This window comes from Colobus angolensis, unplaced genomic scaffold (assembly GCF_000951035.1).
Source record: "Colobus angolensis palliatus isolate OR3802 unplaced genomic scaffold, Cang.pa_1.0 Scaffold256, whole genome shotgun sequence".
NCBI classification, from domain to species: Eukaryota; Metazoa; Chordata; class Mammalia; order Primates; family Cercopithecidae; genus Colobus; species Colobus angolensis.
Window position 1 is genome coordinate 2,775,678 of NW_012115777.1, and position 27,971 is coordinate 2,803,648.

At 33.4% G+C, this 27,971-nt stretch overlaps 1 protein-coding gene across 1 annotated transcript in view; it reads left to right on the top strand.

Moving 5' to 3' along the window:
- Positions 1-24,814, top strand: part of OTOGL (otogelin-like) — a 165,195-nt gene extending 140,381 nt beyond the window's left edge. The window contains exons 46-58 of the mRNA XM_011946963.1: positions 1,636-1,848; positions 2,315-2,419; positions 2,710-2,817; positions 4,153-4,254; positions 4,577-4,681; positions 4,766-4,806; positions 12,409-12,472; positions 13,399-13,577; positions 14,042-14,146; positions 16,483-16,602; positions 17,959-18,004; positions 22,992-23,071; positions 23,716-24,814. Of these exons, the coding sequence (XP_011802353.1) occupies positions 1,636-1,848; positions 2,315-2,419; positions 2,710-2,817; positions 4,153-4,254; positions 4,577-4,681; positions 4,766-4,806; positions 12,409-12,472; positions 13,399-13,577; positions 14,042-14,146; positions 16,483-16,602; positions 17,959-18,004; positions 22,992-23,071; positions 23,716-23,916 (1,469 nt within the window). The 3' untranslated portion in view covers positions 23,917-24,814. The remainder of the gene's footprint in view (positions 1-1,635; positions 1,849-2,314; positions 2,420-2,709; positions 2,818-4,152; positions 4,255-4,576; positions 4,682-4,765; positions 4,807-12,408; positions 12,473-13,398; positions 13,578-14,041; positions 14,147-16,482; positions 16,603-17,958; positions 18,005-22,991; positions 23,072-23,715) is intronic.
- Positions 24,815-27,971: the final 3,157 nt, after the last annotated feature.

Sequence of the window (27,971 nt, forward strand, 5' to 3'; positions counted from 1 at the left end):
GGGTACTGCCCTCATCAATAGATTAATGCCTTCTCAAGGTTGTGAGTGATTTTTGACTCTTGTGAGACTAGGTTAGTTCTAGCAGAAATGGAATCTTTCCTTCAGGTACAGATTGTTATAAAGGAAGTTTCCTCCTCACGTTTGATTCATCTTCACATCTGTCTACCTCTCCTTTGACCTTCTGCCATAGTACAAAGCAGGAGAAAAACCCTCACCGGAAGTTAAGTAGATGCTGGTGTCACGCACTTTGAACTTCCCAGCCAGCAGAAGTGTGACTAAATGAACCTTTTTTCTTTATAAACTAACCATTTTCAGGTGTTCTCTTAGAGCAACACAAAATGTACTAAGATACTGGAGGAACATATTTAGTATTTCTAATTTTATTTTCAAGCAATGTTATTTTGATACATTGTCTCCATGGTGGCGGCAGATGAAAAAGTGCAAAATTGAGATAATTGTAGCACAGGAATTGTCAGTCATAGGCCTCTTCATTGTGGTCATAAGAAAATGAATTGACTAATAATTAAAGACAAAGGCAAGGAGGAGTGAAATGCATATTTAGTTTCAGAAATAAGCTAGTGTTTGCCAGTATAGAAAGTATCTGTGGAAGACTTTGAGGGTGTACAGGTGTGCTTATGTTTATTCTTTAGAGATCTATGAGATTTGGTTTGATAGTAAATAGGATAAGAGTTCACTGAAGGCTGAGGATGTGGTTGGTAACTACATTTATCATTATTATTCCTCAAAAGAACTACTAGATGGTCATATTTATCATAAAACTTTTACTTAAAAATAATAGTCACTAAATAATATTTTGTCTGATTGCCTACTTTTTACTTTTAGATTTTAAAGCAGAAATATTTTGAATTTTCATATGATATAAATGTTATATGAGGTAGGGGTTACCTTGCTTTCTAATCCCACTCATTTTTAACAGTTACTGTTTTCAAACTAATTTAAATTTATATGATTGAATTTGATTAGGCTAAATAAATTATGTTAACAGGACTTAAAATGTGTCAAAAATAATGGAACATTTCATTTATAGAAGAAGACATACAGATTTATAGATGGTTGTAAAAGGAAATAAATTTTTTCTTTTTCCTCTTTCTTTCTTTCTTTCTTTCGTTCTTTCTTTCTTTCTTTCTTTCGTTCGTTCAAGACAGGGTCTACTCTGTTACACAGGCTTAAGTACAGCGGTCATAGCTCACTGAGACTCAAACTCCGGGCCTCCAGTGATCCTCCCACCTTAGCTTCCTGAGTAGGCATGCCACTACGTTTGGCTAATTATTTTTCTTTTCGGTGGAGACAAGGTCTTGCTCTGTTGCCCAGGCTGGTCTCAAACTCCTGGCCTGAAGCAATCCTCCCTCCTCAGCCTCCCAAAGTGCTGGGATTATGGGTATGAGCCACTGCATCTGACCAGGAAAAAAATACTTTCTGTGGACTAAGTATAAACTTCCATTAAAGAAAAGTGTAAGTTAGTGGGTGATGAAAGAGAAATCTGAGAAAAACAATAGACTTGTGACACATCATCTATGTCACCGGGCCATGTCACAGTCTGAAACCAAAACATGGTGACATGATTTACTTTAGTGCCCAGGTTATGAGTGTTATAATACTGTTGATCTTTTTAAGCATGCACTGATAGTGAAGACCAACCTCGCACTGCTGGGGAGATGTGGAATGGGGGCATTGATGAATGCGCTCTATACAAATGTTTGGAGAATGGAAGTATTATTCCTATAGAACCTGACTGTGATGAAGAGCCCACGCCAGTTTGTGAACGCGAAGCTGAAGTTGTCATGGGCATCATTGATAAATGGACCTGCTGTTCAAAGGAAGTTTGTGGTATGTATGAAGAAGCCTTATACTCAATTGATTCCACAAAATATGTTGATATTCTTTGTGAAAAAGCAGAGCATATATAATGCTTTGTATTTAAAAAATGTGGCATAAATGCCATTTTCTCAAAGCAAGTTTTGTTTCATTACAATTTTGTTGAATACATATGAAAAACTGTGGCTATTCACAGTTAATAACATTCAACAAACCATGAGAAGAGAAAAGAACTGGGAATCTTTGATATATGAATCAAGGGTGAAAGGCAATAATAGAAAAACCTCAAAGCTGCTACATTTTCATATATGGCCCATTTTGTTAGCTGAATGGGTTAACTGCAGTGTAAAAACATGCATAATGAGAGTCATTTCCCCTCTTTGAGTTTCCTGCTTTGAGTTAGTAGTCATTTCCCTGCTTTGAGTTGGCAGATTTTAGTTGTGTTCACTAATATTTTAACAGTTTTTCTTATTTACAGGATGTGACACGACTTTGTGTGAAACTACCATCCCAACATGTACAAATAGTCAAAAACTGATTGTTGGCCACAGTCCTCTTTCTTGCTGTCCGCAGTACAAATGTGGTAAGTAATCAATATAGAAAATTAAGAGTGAGTTTCATTGTTTATTCAGAACAGTGGATTAGATTCTCATTCTTTGTGTCTCCAAGACAATGCTTTATTGTAAAAGATTGTGGAGTTGTCTTGCTAATGTTTTAAATCTGGTATGTATCTTTCATATATATGTATATATATATGATTAAGAACTTTAAAATAAGTTATTTGTTACTAAATTCAAAGAGAGGTAAACACTGTGTCATTTATTTTATCATCTCATGCTATACACATTTTCTAATATAATTGTGTTTCTGCAGAATGTGACCCATTGAAATGCCCCAGTATTTCAACACCAGAATGCAGAGAAGACCAATTCATGATTCAAGTTCAACAGGAAGAACCTTGTTGTTTTTCCCCTCTTTGTGGTGAGTATTCTAGAGATAATTTCTTGGAAGAAGAGAAAGGATCTAGGAAAAAATCTCTTATTTGATGTGAATTTTATGAGACTGTTGGTAAGCAATATTCTGATGTTACAAGAATTCAACTGAATGAGAACTGTTGTAAAGAAAGTATGACATTTTGAATGACTAGACAATCATAATAAATACCTTCCCCCATCAACAAAAACTATATACCTCAGTCCAAATATGACCAACATTTTTAAATCAAGTTTTTTAAATAATAAGGCCAATACTTAATTTTTTTGAAGAAAAATTTAGCACTGGCTTTCCTCGAAGAACCAACTTGAATAATGAGCTCTGCTAAGACTCTATAATATGTCTTTAAAATTTCATGTCCTGCATATCATGTTTGAGGTATGATGATCTCAAAAAAAGAATTGGCAGAAACAAAGGGTGACTGGAAAATGGCTGGAGCTAAATATTCTGCCTGGTGAACTGAACATTGAAATATAAAGAATTCTCTAATTTTTTTAAATGAATCATTATATCCATGATTCCTTGGTGATTAATGTAGGTTTCAGAAGTAGTCAAAACAATTTATTTGCACTAGTTAAGATTCATTGGCTGCAAGTGGTGAAACTGATTGATTCTGGCTAGCTTTAGCACAACCCGTTATTGGAAGAATCTGGGAAAGTAGGATCAAACTTAAGCAGAACAGTCAAGCCCTTGGAAGGAGAGAAACCAGCTGCTCTAGGTAGAGGTCACTAATGATTGAGCCAACTTTATTTTTTTCTTCACTTGATGTGTCTCTATATATGACTCAAATTCCATCCAAAGGGATTCTGATTACTCCTATGTGGGTTGTTTCTACAGAGTGGCCCGGTGATGTGAGGCACCTTTAAAGATAGTCACTCAAAAATATGTGGGTGGTGCATTTTCTCAAGGTCATTCAGAGAGTAGTTACCAAAGTTGGGAGGGCATGCTGAAACAGCCCAAAAGAACAAATGCCTACTACATTTTCATCCCTAAATGAGAGTCATCAATGGTAGTAAATTAAGAAAACATAAATATAATAAATAAACAAGTGACATTTTGATTCTAATGAGAACAAATTACCTAGGAAATCTGAATGTTCTACCTTTCTGGTAAGATGGTGTTCTATATGTCACTGTGCTTGGAAAGCATAATGCAATATACTCAGACAGTATTATTGTTTTTATGACCAAATAAGGAGATATACCTTATATTTCTTCTACTATTTTCTTAAACAAAATTGATTTATGTATGGTAATTTAAGCTCATATTATAATTCATGGTTTTTAGCTCAGCTGTGACTTTTGGTTTTTTGTTTCACCTTAGTTTGTGAATCTTGCACCAAACCTGTTCCACTATGTGATGATGGGGAATTTCTCACAGTAGATCTTAATAGCACACACTTCTGTTGTCCTCAGTATTACTGTGGTAAGTGTATATTAACTATTTTAAAATATTTAGATGTGTCCAATGTTTAAGAAGTCCAGTGCATCTTAGTTGGCTGTTACATCAGACCCTTTTTCAAAGTTTTTCACTTGAGCTATCCTAGCACCAGTACTCTTTTTGTACCTGTTTATATGTCATTTGTTTTATCTTCACCAACAACACATGGCAATCTGGGGGTGGGAGAGGTAGCACTTGGAAAATATGAATCCATGCATTATTGGTAATCGCAGTGAACTAAATGGTAGGTAATGAGAAATGGTAACTCTATAAAATCCATCTTTACCCATGTAATTTTTCTTTTTAGTATGTGAGCCAAACCTTTGTCCTATGCCATTACTCAACTGTGCAGAAGATATGAATCTTGTGAAAGAAAATGTATCTGGTCAATGTTGCCCAACATGGCATTGTGGTAACTAATTTTCGTATTTTAAGTTTTCATTATAATAAGTTAATTATTTTGATCAATGTAAATATGTTGATTTTTGCCTTTTAGAATGTAACTGTGAAAACCTTGTTATGCCAACTTGTGAAGTGGTAAGAACACATATTTTGATTGACTTGTCATATTTATTTAAATCTGTTTATTTTTCCTTTATCTCTCTTATTTCTAAATTCTTCTCAGAGTTAATAAAATTATCCACATTAAATTGTACTGAAGTAGATTAAAATAATGTGCTCTGATATTAGGAAATAGTCAATAAGTTACATTTTACTTGAGATAGGAAAGTACAATACATTATTTTTTTAACTGCTGATAGAATCTGCTAGTCTTATATCTACTTAAGTTCACTGGTACTAAAATGAAGCAAAATATTGAAAAAAAATTATCTTGAGTGGTGTCTCTAATGATTCTTTAAGAAAGTGCGCTAATTATGCCTCTGTTGTAGAGAAGGGGATACAAACATGGAACTACCTGTTTCTTCTTAAGCATTATCTGCGAACATGCAAACCTTATAGAAATTTCAAATATTTAATTTTTAGAAATAGCAAGGATAACTCTGGTGTCACTTATTTAATCCTTAAATGTATCCCATAGTGCTTTTCAAGTCTTTGTTTTCTTTAACTATTTATCTTCATGATATGCCGATAAGGCTTGAGAAAGATAATATATTCCTGGCCTTATTTATTAGAGAAGACATGCTTTATTTCACAAAGACAGTTTACTTTTCTTTCCCTTCTCAAACAATGTGTACACTTACAGAATTCATTCAGAATCTCCAGTTCAAAGCTATATTATGAAGAAGGAATGAGGTACTTTTTAAACTAACAGAACCCCTCCTAGGATGCCACTGTTTTATTTAAAAAGCATTAATCCAACATTTGCTTTAATGATGCTCTCATCTATACTTTACAGAGAATGTTTAAACTTTACAAATAACTTTCGTAATAATTCTCTCATTTGATTATTTTGTGTGTACACTGTATATACATCTACACGAGAGTAGAATTATGATGCCATGTATTTCTCTAGTCCTTCACAGTTACATAACGTATTCAGTATACTATCTTACTGAATCTTTACCAAGTCAGTACTTCAGCTCATTTTACAAGTGACAGAGATGAAATCCAAGGGGATAAATTATTGACTGAGATTTTCAGGATTCTAACCAAGGATTGCTTTTTGTGTGTGTGTATTCCCTATTCTTTCTACTCTGCCTTAACTCTTTATTTCCCTTAGAAAATGTAGCCAAGGCACAACTTGAAACAAGAATGAAAGAGAATGTGAGACTGCCTTGTTGTACCTTTCTCTTGCTGTGGCTTGCTTCTCTGATTTGGAATATAAAAATAATAATACCTTATAGATAATAAGCAAATATAATTTAAATGCTTAGTGTCTGACATATAGGAAGGGCTCAATCAGTATTAGTTATAAGTATTAGTTTTTTTGAAACATTAAAACTTAAATTTCTTAATTTTTTTTCCCTTTACAAGTCTGACCTAGCCCTTTTCTACTTTCTATCTTTTTTTCTGGGACACATAGGTTTTCTTTCTCTCTCTTTCTCTCTCTCTTTCTCTTTCTTCTTTTCTTTTCTCTTGTCTTATCTTGTCTTGTACTGTCTTTCTTTCATGGAGTGTCTTGTCTTGTCTTGTCTTGTCTTGTCTTGTCTTGTCTTGTACTGTCTTTCTTTCATGGAGTTTTGTTCTGTCGCCAGGCTGGAGTACAGTGGTACGATCCCTGCTCACTGCAACCTCTGCCTCCCAGGTTCAAGCGATTCCCGTGCCTCAGCTTCCTGAGTAGCTGGGACTACAGGCATGTGCCACCACACCCAGCTAATTTTTTGTATTTTAGTAGAGACGGGGTTTCACCATGTTGGCCAGGATGGTCTCAATCTCCTTACCTCGTGATCTGCTCACCTTGGACTCCCAAAATGCTGATTTTACAGGCGTGAGCCACCGTGCCTGGCTGAGACACATAGGTTTTCTAAAGGCAAACTAGAAGCATTATACAATCTTTGTGTTTAATTGTTTTTATATTTTATTTACTTATTTTTAAAATTGACAAAGATTGTATATATTTATTATGTACATGTTAATTTAAAATATGTATACATTATGGAATAGCTAAATTGAGTTAATTAGCACATGCATTACCTCACAACATCATATTTTTTGTGATGAGAACACAGAATCTATTCTCTTAACAATTTTTAAAAATACAATACGTTGTTACTAACGATAGTCATTACATTTTACAATAGATCTCTTGAACTTATTTCTCCTATGTAACTGAAATTTTGCATCCTTTGGCCAACATGTCCTTAAGCCCTACTCCCCCACCCTCAGCTCTGGTAACCACCATTCTACTCCCTACCTTCTATGAGTTCAACTTTTTTAGATTCTGCATATAAATGAGATCATGTGGTATTTGTCTTTCTGTGCTTGGCTTATTTCATTTAACATAATGTCCTCCAGGTTCATCCATGTTGTCTCAAATGACAGGACTTTCTTCTTTTTCAAGGCTGTATGGTATTACATAGTGTATATATACCACAGTTTCTTTATCCATTCATCCTTTGGTGGACATTTGGGTTGATTCCATATCTTGGCTATTGTGAATAGTGCTGCAGTAAACGTGGGAGTGGAGATATCCTACAATATAGTGATTTCATTTCCTTTGCATATATACCAAGTAGTAGAATTGCTAGATCATATAGTAATTCTATTTTTAATTTTTTAAGGAACATACATACCATTTTTTGTAGTGACTATGCTAATTTACATTCCCACCAACAGCGTACAGTGTTTCTTTTTCTGCATTTTCACAAACACGTGCTATCTTTTGTCTTCTTGATAATGACCATTTTAACAGGTATGAGGTGATATTTCATTATGGATTTAATTTGCATTTCCCTGATTACTAATATTAAGCATTTTAAAATATATTTATTGGCCATTTGTATGTTTTCTTTTGTAAAATGCATATTCAGGCCCTTTGCCCATTTTAAAAATCAGTTTATTTGTTTTTCTTGATATTGAGTTGTTTGAGTTTTTTATTTATTTTGGATATTAACCCATTATTAGATATATAGTTTGCAAATATATTCTCTCACTCTGTAGGTTGTCTCTTCACTCTGTTGATTGTTTCCTTTGCTGTGCAGCAGGTTTTTAGCTTGCTATACTCCCATTTGTATATTTTTCTTTTGTTGTCTCTACATTTGGGTTCATAGCCAAAAAACTCATTGCTGAGACCAATATCCTGGAGCTTTTCCTCTATATTTTCTTCTAGTGGTTTTATAGTCTCAAGCATTACAGTTAAGTCTTTAATCCCCTTAGAGTTAATTTTTGTGTGTTGTGTAAGATAAGGGTCTAATATAATTTGTCTGCATGTGGACATGCCATTGTTCCAGCATCATTTATTGAATAGACTATCCTTTTCCCATTGTTTTTTCTTGGTAACTTTGTCAAAAATTAATTGGTCATAATGCATGGATTGATTTCTAGGTTCTCTAATCTGTTTAATTGGTCTATGTGTCTATTTTTATGCTGGTACCATGCTGTTTTGATTACTGTAGCTTTGTAGCACATTTTGAAGTCAGGTAGCATGATGCTGCCAGCTGTGTTCTTTTTGCTCAAAATCACTTTGGCTATTTGGTGTCTTTTGTGGTTTCAAGCAAATTTGAGGATTGTTTTATCTATTTCTGTAAAAAATGTCACCGGAATTTTGACAAGGTTTGCATTGAATCTGTAGAGCAATTTGAGTAGTATAGATATCTTAACAATAAAATTTGGGGAGCACATTGAAACTTAATTTCTTAAATTACTTTATTATAATTGATTACAAGTTAAACGTGATGCTCAGAATGTTAATCGCATTATAGAGATCATTATGAAGAAGTTTCCAGAGATAGCGACCATCAAGAAAAACTTGGAAGAATGTGATAGGTTAAAAATAATGGATGAAAGCAGTTGAACTATTTCAGACAGGGGCTAATAGAAACAGATGTAAATTCACAAAGGTATGAGGTAATAGTTGTATGCTGAAGAATAATAACCATAACACCCTCTCTCTCGCCTGGAGAAAGAGCTAACTGAAGGAAGAATGAGAGATAAAAATCTACACAAATTGGTATATTTGGGGAGGGCTTTATTTTTTATTTTTATTTTCTAGAGACAGAGTCTGGCTCTGTTGCTTAGACTGAAATGCAGTGGCACAATCATAGCATCACTGAACTCCCAAGCTCAAGTGATTCTTCCACCTTGGCCTCACAAAGTGCTAGTATTACAGGTGTGAGCCACTGCACCTGGCCAAGAGGGCTTTAAAGGCAAGGCTGAGCAATGCAGATTTGATTTATTCATTTATTATTTTCATTTTTTATTCAACCAACATTTGTTGAAGATCAGTTATGGGCAGTCATCATGCCAGACACTTGAAAAAGCACAGTCCTACCCTGAGGAGTTCCGTGCAAACTTTATGTGATAGGAGATGGAAAGAGACCTGCATAGGATGAAAGTTATGAAGAAAATGGTGTTTGAGGGAGATGTTTCTATTTATGCATAGCAGGATATGAGCACTAAAACATTAGTGGTCAGGAAATCAGCAAAGAGACTGGTGTAGCTGCTCATCAATGAACATCTTGGTATTGTGAGGTTGGTGTGACTTTAGGAGGGCAAAATGAAAGACTTTGGCCTTTTGTAACAAATTGAACAAATGTATTGGTTGGGAGAAGAGGGAAGAGAGAGAGAGAGAGAGAGAGAGAGAGATTAAAAAACTTTAAGATTTCAAGCCTTGCACACCAAGAGTCCAAGATTACTGGGTCCTTAAACAAACATTACAATGGCCAGTGGAGCAGCTGAGAGTAGAGGTCCTAGTATTTGACTTGTAACCAGCCTCATACAGAGCTCCTTTTTTTTTTTTTGGCCTGGAAAAGGCAACATAACATCTTGAGTCATTTCAATAGCTTCCAATGTAACAAGAAAAACATAACCTTTCCTCGTATGGGATTTTATACTTCCTGTGTTCTAGACCCTTTGAAGCTTTTTGGGGTAGCAGTCTCTATGTGCATTCATTAACCTTGGTCTAGTTGTGACCTTAGCTCTGTATTTTTTTTCCTAGTGGATTTCTACCAGTCTCTACTTTCTCTTTTCTTGTGCTAGATGCTGGCCCATCTAGCTGATTTCCCTCCCCAGCATTTGTGCTAGATGCTGGCCCATCTAGCTTATTTTCAACTCAACCCTCAACGTCTGAATATTAATTGTGAATCATATTTTGACATTCACTATTCCAAGCATTTTTAAATGATTATTATATTATTGGCACTGTGCTAGACACACAGAACATAACTAGTAGCTTTAATATCCTTGAACATCTTACCCAAATATACATAACCCTCCATCCATGATGATTTAGTTTTAACATTCGTGGCTTTACACAAGCGTTTATCTGATTCATTGTTCCTGAGTACTCAGTCTGAATAATGGCTAATGTTTGTTTCGGTGACTAAGGTGATTTTTAAAAATATCACGTTAGTTCATTCACATAGACAAATGTAATTCAACCTGAAAAGTGTATGTTAGACCTTTGCAATTTTTGAAAATAATAACTTTATTGACATAAATTCACATAACATACAATACATCCATATAAAGTATACAGTTCAGTGGCCTTTAGTATATTCACTGAATTGCACAACCTTCAAGACAATCAATTTTAGAAGAATTTCACCAAACCAAAAGAAACCCTGTACCTACAGCAGTCATTCCTCTTTCCTTTCCAGACTCTCCAGCCCTCAGAAATCTCTACTTTCTGTCTCTCCATGTATTTCTGTTCTTGGTATTTCCTATAAAAATAATGGTATAATATGTGGTCTTTGTGTCTGGCTCTTTTTACTTAGCATAATATTTTCAAGGTTAATCCATGTTGTTGCATGTGTCACTACTTCATTCCTTTTGTTGTTAATAATATTCCATTGCATGGATACACCTTGATTATCCAAATAAGATATACAGATGACCAATAGCACATGAGAAGATGCTTAACATCATTAAGTATCATTTAAAACTATAGTGAGATAGCACTTCACATCTTGCCCGAATATACATAACCCTTCATGTCTATTAACTCATTATATTAACTCACTAAAAAGACAAAAAATAACATATTTACAAGACTGTGGAGAAATGGAAACCCTTATACACTACTGGTGGCAATGTAAAATGGTGCAGCTGCTTTGGAAAATACCTTGGCTATTACTCAGAAAGGTAAACATAGACTTATTATATAGCACAACAGTTTCACTCCTAAATATGTACTGATGAGAAATGAAAACATATGTCTATATAAAAACTTATACTCGAATGTTCATAGCAGCACTCTTCATAATAGTCCAAAGTGGAAGCCCCCTAAAGTGATTTTGCTGCAGACTTTACAGGAGAGGGACATTCATTTGGGAGTAAAAACTACTATATTTTTTCAGGTAATATTTAGGATTGGTAGGCCAATCAAAGAGGTATTTCCTCTTGGTAAAATTGGCAACTTAGAATAAAAGCATAATTGAATATGTGGATAAGATCTCAAAGGAAATGAGCATGGAAGAGAAGGTTAGAAGATTTAAGCCTAAGCTCGAGGAAACAGAGTTAACATTATGGCTTTAACTATTAAAAAACAGGTACATATGTTACCTAAAAGAGTTAGTGTCTTTTTAAAATCTTTGGAGTAGTCATGCACTGGGAGAATTCGATTTATTATTATTTTTAACTCCATTATTCAAACATTTATTTCCAGTCCCATTGGAATTGTCTAATGACTAAAGTCCTAAAATATCAAATGAATTAGTGTTCATAAAACTACTTTACAACTTATAAGGCCCTATAAAAAGCAAAACATTATTAGCTTATGAGGGAAAATGCCTTTTATGTGAATTTATTGGCATCATTTATTTGTGTCAGGAATAAAATTCATTTTATTACTGATGCCATACGAAAATTAAATGCATCCAGGAAAAGTTGATGCTTTAAATACAATTCTTGAAACTTTAAGCCTGGTCCTGTATTTGGTGGGAAGAATCTCTGTCAGTCCTGATAGGGCAAAGTTTGAGTATCTGTCATAGTAACAATGTACTAACAGCAAAAGGCTCTATAGCACTTTCTGTGTGTCAGTCCTATTCTAAACTCTTTACATATATTGATCCGTTTATTTCTCTCAACAATCCTAAGAGGCAGGCAATATTATTATCTCCATATTGCAGATGAAGGAAGTGAGGAGCAGATTGATTAAGTAATGTGCCCTAAATCAAAAAGTTAGTAAGTTACGGAGTCAGGATTGGTGCAAAGGCAGTTCCATTCCTAAGACTGTGCTATTAACCACTATACTATACTTGTGTTGCTGTTGTATATATTAGAGGAGCCTTGTGCAGATGCAGACATCAGAGCCCTGGGCTGCCTCAGTAGAGCAGGTCAAGAACATTTCCATGAAGCAAAGTTCCCAGGGTTGGCAAATATTGTCTTTGATTGCCCTACAGAAGCTCAGAATCAAACAATATGATTTTAAAAAGTGTGTGACTGTGTGATAAGGAACTTATTAGATGCTATCACTGAGTATGTATGTGTGTCTATATATATATATAAATTGTTATATATATATGTAATATAATAATATAATAAGCTAAATGATAAGTAATAGTAGTTTATTTCCAATAGGGAGAATTTACTGCAGTAGACCATAACTTCCAGAGTGATTGTGGATGCATACAGTATCTCTGTGGTAACTATGTCTTTTATAACTTTTAAATTATAAATGAATATCAGTAGTATCTGTTTTTCACTATTAACAAGTTAAAAATCTCATTTTTGAGACACGTATTATACATTTTAAGCCATTTGCCAGTATTTGAGTATAAAAATGCATTATTATGTTTCAATTTCCTCTTTTGTAATATCTCTAAATGTTCTGAGAATGGAATAACAGAACAGAAATATAAATATTTTTTCAGAGGCCTCAGCGAATTTTAAAGTTGTCATTAGGCTCTTTTTAATATGTCTATATTTAATTTGAAAATATAGACATCTAAAGAGTATGAAGTTATGCTCATTATATTATTATTATTATTAGTGTATTTTTATTAAGACAGGGTCTCACTCTGTTACCCAGGCTGGAGTATAGTGGCTCCATCCCAGCCCACTACAGCCTCGAACTTCTGGGCTCAAGCAATCCTTCTGCCTTAACTGCCTGAGTAGCTTGTACTACAGACGTGCACCACCACACTCAGCTTTTTTTTTTTTTTTCTGGAAATGGGGTCTTGCTATGTTGCCCAGGCTGGTCTCAAACTTCTGGTCTCTAGCAATCCTCTTGGCTTGACCTCACAAAATGCTGGGATTATAGGTATGAGCCACTGTGCCTGACCAAGAACTCATATTCCAAACTTGCTATAAAATATGGATTTTGAAGGAAGTTCAATCAGTAAACAGCAGTTGATTTTACAGATAAATTTTTATTTTATGTTAAGAAATAGTGTACTACATTTTTAAGTAAATATTGGGTTATTAAAATATGTAAATGTGAAAATCTTCATTAGTTTTTAAAAATTGGCACATCAGAATGACAACATAAACTCAAATATAAGTTCCAATGATGGATTAGTAATAAACTCCACAGTATATTTTCTTATTGACTATTTTTTTCTGTTTTAGAAAAGGATGATGTGTGTGTATTTCAAGAAGCATCAGTATTGAATCCTGGACAATCCATGATAAAATATTTGGAAGAAGACTTTTGTTATACTATAGAGTGTCTGGAAGAAAAAGATAACCATACAGGCTTTCACACTCTGAATTTTACACTGGTGAATTGTTCAAAAAAATGTGATGTTGTAAGTATTCTTTGTAAGTTATTCTGGTGAGAGTTAATACATTCAAAAATGGCCGAGTTATAGAATTAGAAATGGTGAATACTCCATTAGTTAAAAATAAACGTTGTATAGTTCTTCAATAGTCTACTATTTTGTAATGTATCTATAAAACATAGACTTTCACTTTCCTGTGCATAACCTTGAACTTCAGGAGTCTTATTATATACAGCTTGCCAGGTTGCCTTACCTGAGGTTGTTACACCTGCTTGATGAATTTGGCTGTTAGAAGTAAAGGTTAACATCTATCTCACTTCTAATATAACCACGTAAAGTCAATCATTATTGGAAACTTCTCATATTCAACCTTAGAAATTCTTACAATTGTCTGGAGAGAGCTTGTAGTTATGTTTGGAAGAAATAACTCTCCAGAAGTAATTCATTAAAATATTGATATGGTGTCGCTAATCTAATATCATTATATGCAGCACCAGTTATATACTCCATCCCCAAGTGATTATGATTGTTGTGGTACCTGCAAAAATGTATCCTGCAAATTCCAGATGGAAAATGGAACATCAGTTGTATATGCGGTATGTTTCATGGAGAGTAACGCCCTGTGCTATTTTCTGAAGGAAGTGTTATTGATTCAAAGTTTGGAAAATGTGCCCCACACACACTGCACTGCATACAGCAAACACAGTACACCTACATCACACAAGCCACAGTTATATTTGTTACATTTTAAAGTATCTGATAATTTATGTTGTAAAGAAAAATGCTTAACTTGTGACCCAAATTTATTTTGTCATATATCTTCACTCCTTTTTTCTAGATGTAAGGAATAGGCTTTGAGAAATGCTGATTGCAAAGGAAAGGAAAAATTAATACTTTTGTGTGACAGCTAATTTTCAATTTCAGATAAATTACATATTACTGTTTCCTGAATTTGAACATTTACAGATCTTTTCTAATTGAGTTTCACAGAAGACCTTAAACTATACATAAAATTAGAATATAAGACAAGAAAGTAGTCAAGTTCGTCAGAATTCTTTACTGATCTGTAAGGAATCTTCAAGCCAAAGTTTGACTACTACTACTATTTTTTTTTTTCAAATTCCAAAAATATAATTCTATCTCTTAAACCAAATTAACAGAGGTATCAACAGATTAGCATATATATAATCTATCACAAAGATAGAATTCTTTGGATTAGACAATTGACATTTTTCTAACCAATATATATTTATGTACAAAAATACACTTGATTTGGTGAGAAAGTAGTGTCAAGGAAGAAATACATATATATATATATATATATATATAATATGTATGTATAATACACACGTATATTTTTATTATGTTCAAATCAGTATTGGTTCCTTCACCCTTTCTTTTTAAAAATAAATACTTCATTTGGTTGCAAATGACATTTATAAATTTAACTCATGAATTTCTCAGCTTTGACTTAATTAAATATGCAAACAAGTTAGAAACACATTTTTTTAAATGCAAAAGGAAAAATACCTGAATCCAATGAGCTTATTATGTTTAAAAATATCTAAAAGCATATAATGTAAGGTTTCATGTCTTTAAAGTGCCTTCTCCTTTCCCAAACTGTCTTCATTACTGCTGAAAATCCTTTAAGATTATATGTATAGATTGGCCTAATACTTGATTAAACAAAAAGCCTATGTTGTACCAGGTTAAATGGTTGACTATTTAGGACATGCTTACACTTTCTTTAAATGGTTTTAAGAGTGTGATGGTGACTGTTCATCTGAAAATAACCACAAAGTGTCAACATCCTGATTCAGAATAAGGGTAGATGTTTGAATCTCCAGGAGTAGTAAGGATGGAGTGGCAATAAAAAAACCTTATGATACAAAGTGTTTGCTTGTATAGAACTAAGTCAATTTGTCCAGCACCATGGAAAGTAACTTGAGATTCAAAAATGTAGCCTTCTGCATCATAGCTGGTGGCCTGGTCTGATGTATAAATTTATCAAGAGAATGGCCTTAATTAATTTAAGGTAAAATCTATGAGAAATTGAGAAGGCCTAGAACAACACACCCTCCACCGTGGTCAATCTTCTTAAAGTAGAATAAAATGAAAAAGAGATGTATTTTCCATCTCTTTTATTAATTTTCCTTTTTGCCTAAGTGACGAGGTAATGCTGACATTAACTACTTTCATTTTTTAAATGTGAGTTATAAAATAAAAATATAGATTAACAATTATTTCAGCTGACTTTACTTTTGAATAGAAATTCTAAAATCAAGACTGAAACAGTTATTATATTTAAATATTTCTTGAAAGAATAGGGATAAATTTTTAAATAATGTAAGGTATGCACAATTAGAACAACAAGCCAATAAACACTGTCATTTAAATATTTCTTTAAACTTTTTGGCAATAAGGGAGTAGAAGGAAGAATAAACACATCTCAAGAAAGGAGGTATATAAGTAATAAGATTTGTTGTTTTATAATTAGTGAGAAAATATTAGAGCAAGACCTTTGACACTTAGTTAAATTAGATAATTTTGTAGCAGAAACAGATACCTATTTGCTTCTTCATTCTCTGTTGTTTTATTTCACATTTACCTCGCAGTTCTAGTATGAAACCTAGCATATACAAACACACGATACATGTGTATGTATTTTTTATCATTTTAGATAAGTATACACCATGCACGTATATTTCTAATTATTTTATAATTACATAATACATGTTTATGTAATGTCTATTACATACACATGCATTTCTAATCATTTTAGATAAATTAAGGTCATTTTCAGATGGAACATTTTGTGTCACAAGAAGCCTCTGCATCTTGATTTGATTCTTTATTCAATAGAGTAATATTGTACTTAAGAAATACAGCAGATTTTAATATGCTAAATAGTAACTTTCTTTTTATTTTTTAGGAAGGGAGTACCTGGCACTATAACTGCACCACATATGAATGTATTAAAACTGATGAAGGGGCAATAATTCTGAACTACACTATGGTCTGTCCCCCTTTTAATGAGACTGAATGCAAAATGGTTTGTACTTTGTTATATCTAAGAAAATTTAGATAATTATGTAATTAGAAAATTTATATAATTTAGAAAAGATACATTAATATTGTCTAAGGTCATACTTACATTGTGGCTTATACATAATGGTTAATGTGTTATTTTCATGAATAAATAAAAGCTCTGTTCTATTTTTCCCATTTGAAATTTTGAGTTACATACAGTGTTCCAGATAATTCTGACTATCTTTGAATAGATACTTTGCAATCATTGGGTTTTTATCTATAGATCCAAAGATTATTGAAAAATCATTTGATCAGCAGACTTGGACTTCCCTTTAATATGGATTAATAAGCTAAGGAATCAGAGCTTGGGAAATTTTCTTTCTTAAACAAACAGTGAGATTTATGATGTCATTCAACTTTAATGCATACTGGTCTATGTGATGTTTGCCTTAGCTTTTCTGGTCACAGGCCACTGAAAAATTTAGTACAAGTCACAAGATTGCCTATTCTTAAGTTTTGCTCTATAACTTTCCCTATTCTCTCAGAGAAGAGTTTACTGGGAGAGTAGATTTGTGAACATGATATAATTTTTATTTTGCAAGATTTTTGTAGCTTTATTTATTTAGACAATAATAATTCCTAATCAAAACTAAGCTTTGTTCTGTTGTATAGCGAAATAGTACAGTCTAGTCTCTTTGACATTTTTTTTCAGGATGTACCTTTTCAATGATGATGGCTGGCTGGCTAGCTAGATATAACATGTACTAAAGTCACAGAATTTCTGCCCTGGAAAAAATTTGGGCATCATCTTGTTTCACAGACTAATATTTATAGAGTAAATCATTCTCTTATTTCAACTGCAGTTAGCAGGTTGCTAAAGCAATCAGTAATTCTTGTAAAAGTTTAGTCTTATACGAGAGTCCTTCCAAGGAAGGAAATATTTTTTCATAATAAACTATTAAAGAAAAAGATGTACAATTTCAGCATTCAGTTATATTCAGAAACTCAAGTCGAATGGAAGTGGTTTAGGTTACTTCAAGGAGTTGAAAATATATAATGGTCATTATTTAGAATAGCTGTTATTATTTTGTTTTAATAAAAATATTTTGTGGCATTTAAAGTGTCCTTTTAAGTAGAATAATCCTTTTACACTCTTTTCCATAGTACCAATGTATAAATAATGTATTTTTAAGCAAACTATCTACTCCAGATTTTAAAAACAAATTTTTTTTAGTAATAGTTAAATTCCAATTATTTTTCTATAAAGACTTTGTGATGTTTGATAAAAATTTTAGAAAAGTTAGTTTTCTTGTTCTAGTATAAGTGAATATGGATGAACACCATATTCTTGGACTTTATTCATTTTTTCTCTTTCTAGAATGAAGGGATTGTGAAGCTTTATAATGAAGGCTGTTGCAAGATCTGTAAGTGAGAGCATATTCCATGCATTTACTTGATAGATTAGTGTTAATTGCTCATAGTGAGTATGTTTTTTCTCACAAAATTCAATTCCTATGATGCAAAGAGGAAAACAAATTTTATAAAGTGTTTTTGTATCATATGTTTTTTGTATCATATGGTTAATAATTTTATAAATTAGTCTTTAACTTCTGGAGTGTAAAGAAAGTGTTTTCATTTAGATTAATTTTAATTTAAATATTAAATTTTGTGGCATATTACAAATGGTATTTCATAAGATTTCAGTGTATTTAAAATTGAAAAGTGTCTTGTGATCATATTTGTTTGAACCATGCTGAACTTACACAAACAAGTAGATTACAGTTAAAATGGCATTGTGACTCCAAAAACAACATATGGGGTGCAGTACTTTTCAAACCTGTTTGAACAAGTATATAGTTTTATACAATAAATTTGGATAATATCATTTTAGTAAATAATATTTATATCCTTTTCATAAAAGTTCTCATAGTTGTTTTCATAATTAAAGCTATCTGAATGCAATATTTTTTTATTAACTTGGATTATAAGGTTTATTTCATAGTAATTTTTTTTTTATGAGACAGAGTTTTGCTCTATTGCCCAGGTTGGAGTGTATTGGCATGATCTCAGCTCTCTGCAACCTCTGCCTCCTGCGTCCAAGCAATTCTCATGCCTCAGCCTCCTGAGTAGCTGGGATTACAGGCATGTGCCACCACACCTGGCTAATTTTTATATTTTTAGTAGAGATGGGGTTTCAGTGTTGAGGCCCCAGTGTTAAGGCCAGAGTTGAGGCCTCAAACTCCTGGCCTCAAGAGATCTGCCTACCTCATTCTCCCGAAGTGCTAGGATTACTATATCATAGTAATTTTGAATATTTTTAAGGACTGAATAATTTGAATAATTTTAAGTGGGTTATCCATGAAACCACATTTAGTTTTCCTTTTAAAAGTGTTTATGAATTTATCTCAATATAAAAATGGAAATTTTGAGAAAATTGGCATAGACAGTAATTTTAAAATTTAGAGAAGCTTTTGGGAAAGGGGCACAACAAAGTTCAATTTAATACCATGCTGTAATCACAGCACTTTGGGAGGCCAAGGTGAGTGGATCATGAGGTCAGAAGATCGAAACCATCATGGCCAACATGGTGAAACCCTGTCTCTACTAAAAATACAAAAATTAGCTGGACATGGCAGCACGTGCCTGTGATTCCAGCTACTTGGGTGACTGAGGCAGGAGAATCACTGAGCCCGAGAGGTGGAGGTTGCAGTGACCCAAGATCATGCCACTGCACTCCAGCCTGGTGACAGAGCGAGACTCTGTCTCAAAAACAAAAACAAAAACAAACAAACAAACAAACAAAAAAGCAAAAAACCATGGTATAGGGCCAGATTCTTAGATATGAACTGACATGCCTCTTGAGAAAGATTTCTGAATTTCTTTCATGAAAGACTAAATCCCATAAATATGTAAGAGTAGTCTTATATTTTTAGATCCATAGGGTCATATTGAACAGAATATTAGAAAGTATTAAAGTATTAATACAAATAATGTGTAATATATACTATCTATATACAATATATAATATGTAATATATTATAATTTATTCCCCCCAAAATCCAATGGAATAGGTTCTGACATTATCTTGATTTTCTGCTTAGTGGGGTTAAATAATTTGTTCAAGCCATACCTCTTATGAGTGATAATGCTAGGAATCTACTGCGGGCCTGATTTCACATCCTGCTTCTTAACTCTTCATGGTATTCTGGAACATTGCCAGGACAAGTTTTAGGAGAGGGCAGAGACTGAATGATGAGCTCTGCTGAAGTGGCAGGGCTAGAATGACTGAATTTTTATTTACATAATGTCTAAAAAGCCAAATTCAATGCACACCTACACATTGACAACAAGCAAAAAAGTCCAACATAGGATGGCCTGACATCTAATTTGTTATTATATTAGTTTGTGGGGCTGCTGTAACAAACCAAAAAGTGGTTGAAATAGAAATTTTTGGAGATTAGAACTCCAAAACGAAGATGTCAGCAGGGCTGGTTCCTTGGAGGGATTGTGAAAGAGAGATCTGCTCCAAACCTCTTTCCTCGGCATGTAGATGGCCATCTTCGTGCTCACATGGTATTTTCCCTGTATGTGTGTCTGACTCCAGATTTCCCCTTTTTACATGAACACTGGTAATACTGAATTAGCAACCCCTAATGATCTCATTTTTGCTCAATTATCCCTGCAAAGATTGTGTGTCCAAATAAGATCACATTCTAAGATACACAGGTATTTTAAAAGACACAATTCAACTCATGATAATCATATTGGGAAGACTTTTAGGGATAATATAATATCACCTAGATATTTTTAATCACTAAGGCTTTAATTATATACACACTGATTACAAACGTTCTGTTCATTAGAAATAAGCATGTTTTCATTCAGAATTCTTTAAATCAAATATAAACTAATATGAATCAAATAGTCATTGTATCAGGAACTCAAGGAATGAAATTTAACTTTAGAATATGAGGAAATTTAAGATTTCACTATTTTTTTTATCTTCTTCTTCAGAGTCTAGGCTCTTCCTTAGGTATGAGATGCAGGAATAGAGTCACATGGCAATGTCAAGGCCCTGGCTTCTGTATCCCTATGTTAGTTATTAGAGAAGTGAGTATATTTATGATAACTCAGGGAAGACAGGAGTATATCTCTGTGACTAATCATATGAATGACCAGTATTGGCTGCCACACATTGACACTCTATTAAGCACATTGCTGACAGGACCACACGTAATCCTCACCACAGTTCTGGGAGACAGGTATGTTTTCCCTACAGATGAGAAATAGAAGGTTCAGAGAGAAGCCGATCACACTATTCAATAATAAATTTAGGTCTGTCCAGTATCTGGGCCCAGGATCTTTCAACTCTGCTAAGTTCTTTGAAGTTGCAGAATAATAACAAGCCACTTCAGTTTCTCTCATCTGATGTGAAAGGACTCGTAATGTAGTTTCTGCTGGCCTATTTGAAAACCCTTTTCTGCTGCCTTTGCTTTCTGAAGACCAGGCTATGTTGAAGAGATTGTGGAGGTTGGATATTATCATAGGTTGGATATTATTGAATAAAATCTTTTACAATAAAGTTTTTGAGGGATGAATTAGAAATACCTCTTGGTACAAACAAACTCAGCTAACAATAAATTAATGCTTCCCCAGTTTCATTTATGGAATGAATTAACTTGTTGGCTTTTTATTGGGTGCCTACATAATGACCATCTTTTTAACCACGGGGACCATAATAGTGAATGAAGCAATATCTGCATGGAGAGTGCTCATTATCAAGAAGGGGAAGAAACACCAAACTCATAAATCTATTCTAATATGTCACTTAGTGATGAGTGGTATATAGAAAAATAATGCAGAATAAAAGGAATGGAGAATGAGAGGGGCTGGGTTGCTAGCTTAAGTGGGGGCTCAGAAAATGCCCTGATGATGAGGCGTCATTTGAGTAGAGACTGAGTGTCCTTGGGAAGCCACCCAGATGGTGAAGAGTGTTCAAAGTGGAGGAAATAGCAAAATGTGGCTGTTGCACAGAAAGTGAGAGGAGGAAGGTGATAGAAAGAAGAGGGTGAGGCATCTTATAGGTCATGGTAAAGATGATTTTTTTCCTTGACTATTCTTATTCTTGAACTTACCTAAGAATGGAAGGGCTAAGGAAATAATCACTGAGTGAAAGCACCATAAGGGGCAGAACAGCCTGCACTCAACCAACAGCACTGAGCCTTGAGTCACACCATGAACAAGAGATCAGTGAAAAGAGAGAGAACCAGCATAAGAGACTGAGAAGCAATGGGTGAGACAGGATGAAAACCAAAGCAGGTGAGCTCAGGAAGCCAAGTGTGGAAGGTATATTAAGGAGGACAGAGTGATAGACTGGGTCAAATGCTGCTGAGAAGTCAAATAGGATAAGAACTGAGAGATGATCTTGAAATTTAGCAATTTGGAGGTCATGAGTGACCTTGAGGACGGTAATTCTTCAGTCAATCTTAGCTACCCATCTCTCCTTCAAGCAGAGTAGCTTAATCTATATCTATTTTACATGTTGAGGTTGTTTTAAATAAGGATTTCATGGCAAACTGTATTTGACAATTGGGATATAAGTTCACTCTTTTGTAAATAAGGAAACTCAGCAGGATAATTCAGTGATTATCCTAAAGTGACAAAGCAAATTGGAATAGAGAGAACCTTGGTTTTTGTATCTTGATTCAGGGATTACATCCACTCTCATACATCATTAAATACAGATGCTTGCATGTAATAGCGAGTGATAATCCATCACACACACAGACACATATTAAGATACTATGAATGCATACAAAGTGTTTTCATTTGAAATCATAAAAGACCATTTCAGAAGCATAAATTCAAGTATGACTCATCCATACATTTCAATATGGTTGGTAAGTGATTCTATTAAAATGTTGCATTATTTTATGTTAATGTCCATTAAGATAATGTGGCTTTAAATCTCTAAATTTTTATTTTAAAATTGATGTATATATGTAGTTATGCATTAATTACATATGTGTATATCTGCTTATACGCTTTATGGTTCATTCCAAAAATTATTTTAAGCACATATATGCCACACACAGGTTGATGTTAGCATTATTACATGTGGGGAATATTTCTGATTTCTAATTATGATAATTATTCTAAGATAATAAGATATAAAGTGGAAATCAATAAGTGTAAAGCTTATAAGAAAATATATAGAAATCTATAAGAAAATCTATTTAGAAGGTGAAAATAAATATTGCACATAAAAATGTAAGAGGGAAATTTTAAATATCTTTCAATACTGGAATATATTTTATATAAATGCACCAATTTTCAATTGTAAATATATTCATATGTTTAAACAATTTAACATGGGTCTTTGATGAGTAAATATATTTTATATTTTATCAGGCAAACGAGAAGAAAGAATATGCCAGAAAGTGATCATTAAATCGGTCATAAGGAAACAGGACTGTATAAGCCAAAGCCCTGTAAGTGGAAAAATGTCATTTGCTACATAAGTGGCACGCATCTTTTTAGAAAGTATATGTGTTACAGAACGAATATGTTTGTAAGCCAACAAAATGCCAACACTTACAATATTTAACTGAGATTATTCCTACATTCTAATGTTGCCATATTCTGTTTGTGAAGAAGTATGAATTATTCTTAGCATAATCAACAGTTCTGAATGATGATTGCAATCCAGAGGGATAGAAATTGAATCTAAATGTATTTGACTACATGTTGTCTTCACTATGCAGTTTTACTCCGCAAAAAGAGTCCTGCTTCTAAATTTGTCCCTTTTAATATGACCTGCAGTGTACTTGAGCCATGATATAACACAAGTTACAATAGATTATTGTGATTAACATATTCCATATGTATATTTATGTCGAGTTATATGTGCACATTTAATGCTTTGAATGTTATGTTGAGCATTGCCATGAAATATCCCTTTGACTTATGTGAATGACATTTCACTTATTGTTTTTCACAATCTTCCAACATGCAGAAGCTTGAGGACTGGAGTGATGAGGAAGAAACCTTTTCATCTGATTTTCTTAGTGGAATCAAATAATAACCAGTACTTTTAAAAGTTTAAGACTTTTTTTCTCACTGTCACTTCTTACAGATAAATGTTGCATCTTGTGACGGCAAATGCCCATCAGCTACCATATATAACATCAATATTGAAAGTCACCTAAGATTCTGCAAGTGTTGTCGTGAAAATGGAGTACGAAACTTGTCTGTGCCTCTGTATTGCTCAGGAAATGGCACTGAAATTATGTACACTCTCCAGGAACCCATAGACTGTACATGCCAGTGGAATTAAACTCTTGGGTTCCAAGAACTCTGTACAACATCATAATGTCAAATAGAGTTAACTTTTATTACTATTACTTAGGCATGTGGCGGATTTATGTTGTTTAACAATACTGTATTTTTCAGACTTGGAATGTGGAAATTTAGCACTTGGTACAAAATGTATACAGTTTCAATAGCAAAATTAAATTTATTGCCTTACTCTATTTTAGAAAATCAAATGACTGTAAGTTGTTCAGCTGAAATGCTATTATGTATTTAATTGCAACCTGGTGCAGATACAGTATATTCTCATCAATTGGAAGGTTATTTTTAAAAATTCCTTCAATTTCACTTAATAGCTCTTTTTCTCTTAATTTACAAAGTCTGCTATAGCTATCCAAATTAAGATACCCTTTAATATGTACTCCTTAGTCTGTTAATGTGATCAGTTAAAATAGGCATCTAGATAGCAATAAAGAGTGATATGCTTAGAGACAGATAATAGATTATTTAAAACCTGAATGGTTATTAGGAAAGTCATTATAAATTCCCCTTATTTTGCAGATGTAACAGATAACCAGAGAAGCTGTGTGACTCGTACAAATTTGTTCAGTGTAATAATATAGTAAATTCATGTTAACAGTTGGGTTAAATTCTAGGTCTCTCTTATTCCAGTACTATATCACTTTTAAAATCCTGAGCAGTATATAGTAAGAGTATATCACATAATCTTTCATTCTTAAAGAGTTTGCATTGGATAGAATTAAGTATTTTAAGTTTGACATGTTTGAAAAATGCCCCCCATACACCGTTATTCCAATAGTAAGGAACGGGGAAATATAGCATCATTTGCTAAATAGAGGAGATAGATCTTGAACTTTTTAAATATCATTAAAACTGCTATTAAATGTGTTGTTAGTATTTAACATTTAGTTACTGTCTCATTAACATTTAATTTTGAGGATGTACTTGCATACTATTGAAGTTGAGTGCTGTTTCGCTGTTAATGCTGCTGCTTTGCATTGAAGAATGAAATAAATTTATCTGAATGTATTAATAACTTTAAAATGGAATGCTGCACTTTTAAAATGTGGTAGATTACTGACATTTGCAAGAAGAATGTCTTGAGGTCTTTGGAAATCCCCAAATTCTTTGCCACCTATAATTAAAAATTGTCTGAATTTTTCTCCTCAGCGTAAAGGAGTGAATGCCCATCTTAGTATAATTGTGAGTATCAAATGAAGTCAAACATCAATAAAAGAACAGTAAAGTCGCATTGCAAAGCAGATACGGGGCCTCAATTAGATTAGGCTTGAACTAGATTATCTGCTTTCACATACTAATGTTTTCATTTCAAAATCATGTGTCCCCAAAATATTGCAACTTACTAAAAATTTTAGATCTCTGGGTTACTTAAATATGTGTGAAAAAATTAACATTGCATCTGCAAATCCCAGTGTTTACTGTATATTAAATTGATTTATCCTGTTTGTGCTTAATATAAGTGTTCCTGAGATGTTAACATTTCAATATTCTCTGATTCCTGTTTATATATATATATATATATAAAATTAAATGTTTTTGGTTAAAATATATTAAATTTCACCTAAGAGAAAATGTTATGTATCTCAACTAGAAGTAACTAATGTTGTATATTGTCTATGGCCTATTTTTATTTCCATTTTCTGTAAAATATTTGTTATTAAAAATATTAAGTAATCTTTAAACCTATTTGTGGAGAAATGGGAAACATTCTCCTAGAACTTTATAAACATTCAACAAATACAACAAATATGCATTTAGGGCCTACATGTGCCAGGCACTGTTATAAACTCTAGGGACACAGGCAAAACTAAACAGACACAGTCCTAACCCCCATGCTACTTAGAGTCTACTAAGAAAGCAGGCCTTAAATAGCCATACATATGAGAAAGTCCAGAAAGAGATTCCAAAACTTATTAGAATGTGGCATATGATAAGGATGACTCTGAAATCAGTGGAAGGGTGCAAATTGGCTTTTAATAAATAGTGTTGGGACAACTAGATGGTTACTTAAAGAAAAATTTGAATTCATACATCCATTGACATTAGGATAACCTCCAAATGAATCAGAGATTTAAATGTTCAAAAACAAAAGAAGAGAGGAGTTTGATGATAACACAAAATTGTAGGAATCCTAGGGACATTTCCTAGGGAAAACCTAGCAATGTATACTAATATTAGAAGTCCTTTTTGGTCAAACCAATCTAGAATATATATTCTAGCAATCTAGAATATATATGCTATACAAACCTGTACACATGCAAAGTGGTATTTGTGAAGGTTTTTAATTGCAGCATTGTTTGTAATAGAAAAGAACCAACAATAGTTGAATAAAATAGTGATTTTGGCAGAAGGTTAAAAAACCAACATTACTCCAAGGCATAAACTGTACTATTTAAGCAATACGTAAACAATTCTCATTTGACTTTTTTTTAGTATTAGCCATTTTGAGTAATACCAACTTCAAATAAGTATTGCTAACTTTTTGCAGAAGAGAAAAACATTGGCTAGCTGAGCAAAGGAGGCTGCATTGTAATTTATGTGGAATTTGTAACTCGTATTTGAAGATAATAATGTTTGTTTGTATTTAAAAGGGAAACTCCCACTGGCCCTTTAAAATCTGCCAACATCATAATTGTTTTGCTTCACTTAGGAATTAGAAAATATTGAAAAAGGTCACTGCTTATATCTGTCATGGTAAAAACCTGACCATGTTCAGCAGCTTGATTTTGGCTAAAATAACATGCATATGCTGCATGTCTATGCGGCATACCAAGTTGAAATAGAACATTGTGCTTTCTCCTCATCTGTGATGAACATTTATTTTTCAGTTTTTTTATTTTCCAGAGAACTATTGTAATTCATATAGCATACTTTTTTTTTTTGCACTGCAAGTCTTATCACTTGTTTTATTTTAGAACAGCACAAATTTTGAGAATCAAATATCAACATTGTACAAAAGATCCATAAAATTGTGCAGCGGAGTCTTAAGGAAATAAGCTGACTGTAATATTAGGATAATAAATGTGCAATCAAATACATGATAATTATTTGCTGTTATAATAAGTATATTAAAATCAACATATGTGTGTGTGTATATATATGTATATATGTCTGTGTGTGTATATATACATATATATGTATGTATATATACATATATATGTATGTATGTATATATACATATATATGTATGTATAGTACTCTGTATCTAGCTCGAGGATTGTAAATACACCAATCAGTACTGTGTATCTAGCTGACCTGGTGGGGACTTGGAGAACTTTTCTGTCTAGCACTCTGTGTCTAGCTGAAGGATTGTAAACGCACCAATCAGCACTCTTTTTTTGAGACAAGGTCTCACTTTGTAACCCAGGCTGGAGTGCAGCCTGCATGGCTCACTGCAGCCTTGAGCTCTTGGGCTCAAGCAATCCTCTCACCTCAGCCTTCTGAGCAGCTGGGACCACAGGCACATGCTACCATGCCCAGCTAATTGTTTTGTATTTTTTTGTAGAGACGAGGTTTTGCCACATTGCCCAGGCTGGTCTCAGACATCCTGGGCTCAAGCAACCTCCCCACCTTGGCCTCCAAAAGTTTTGGGACTACAGGTGTGAGCCACCATGCCTGGCCAAATCAACATTTAGGAAATGATTTCTACCTGTAGAATAAGTACATAGGCTATATACACATATTAAGGTGTATGCTAAAAGTAGTGCCAGAATACATCTAGTTATACTTATATTCATTTCCTTGCTCTAACAGCAGCTGGTTTAATTATGTCAAAGAAGAGAGAATTAATTACTTAATCAGTAAGGAGATTCTATAGCTCTTTATGTGATTAGTGGTAAGGAGACCAGCTTCTAGAACTAGACTGAGTTCAAATCCCAATGATGTTATTATATTTACTTACCCAGGGGAGGTAGTGGTTGTGGCATGAATTCACTCCAAGAGATGTACTTCAAAGAAATTGAGATAAATATTGCCTTCTAACAATAACCAAACTTAAGATAGACAGGAGAGAATGAAATGTCTGGACTTGAGTGCATT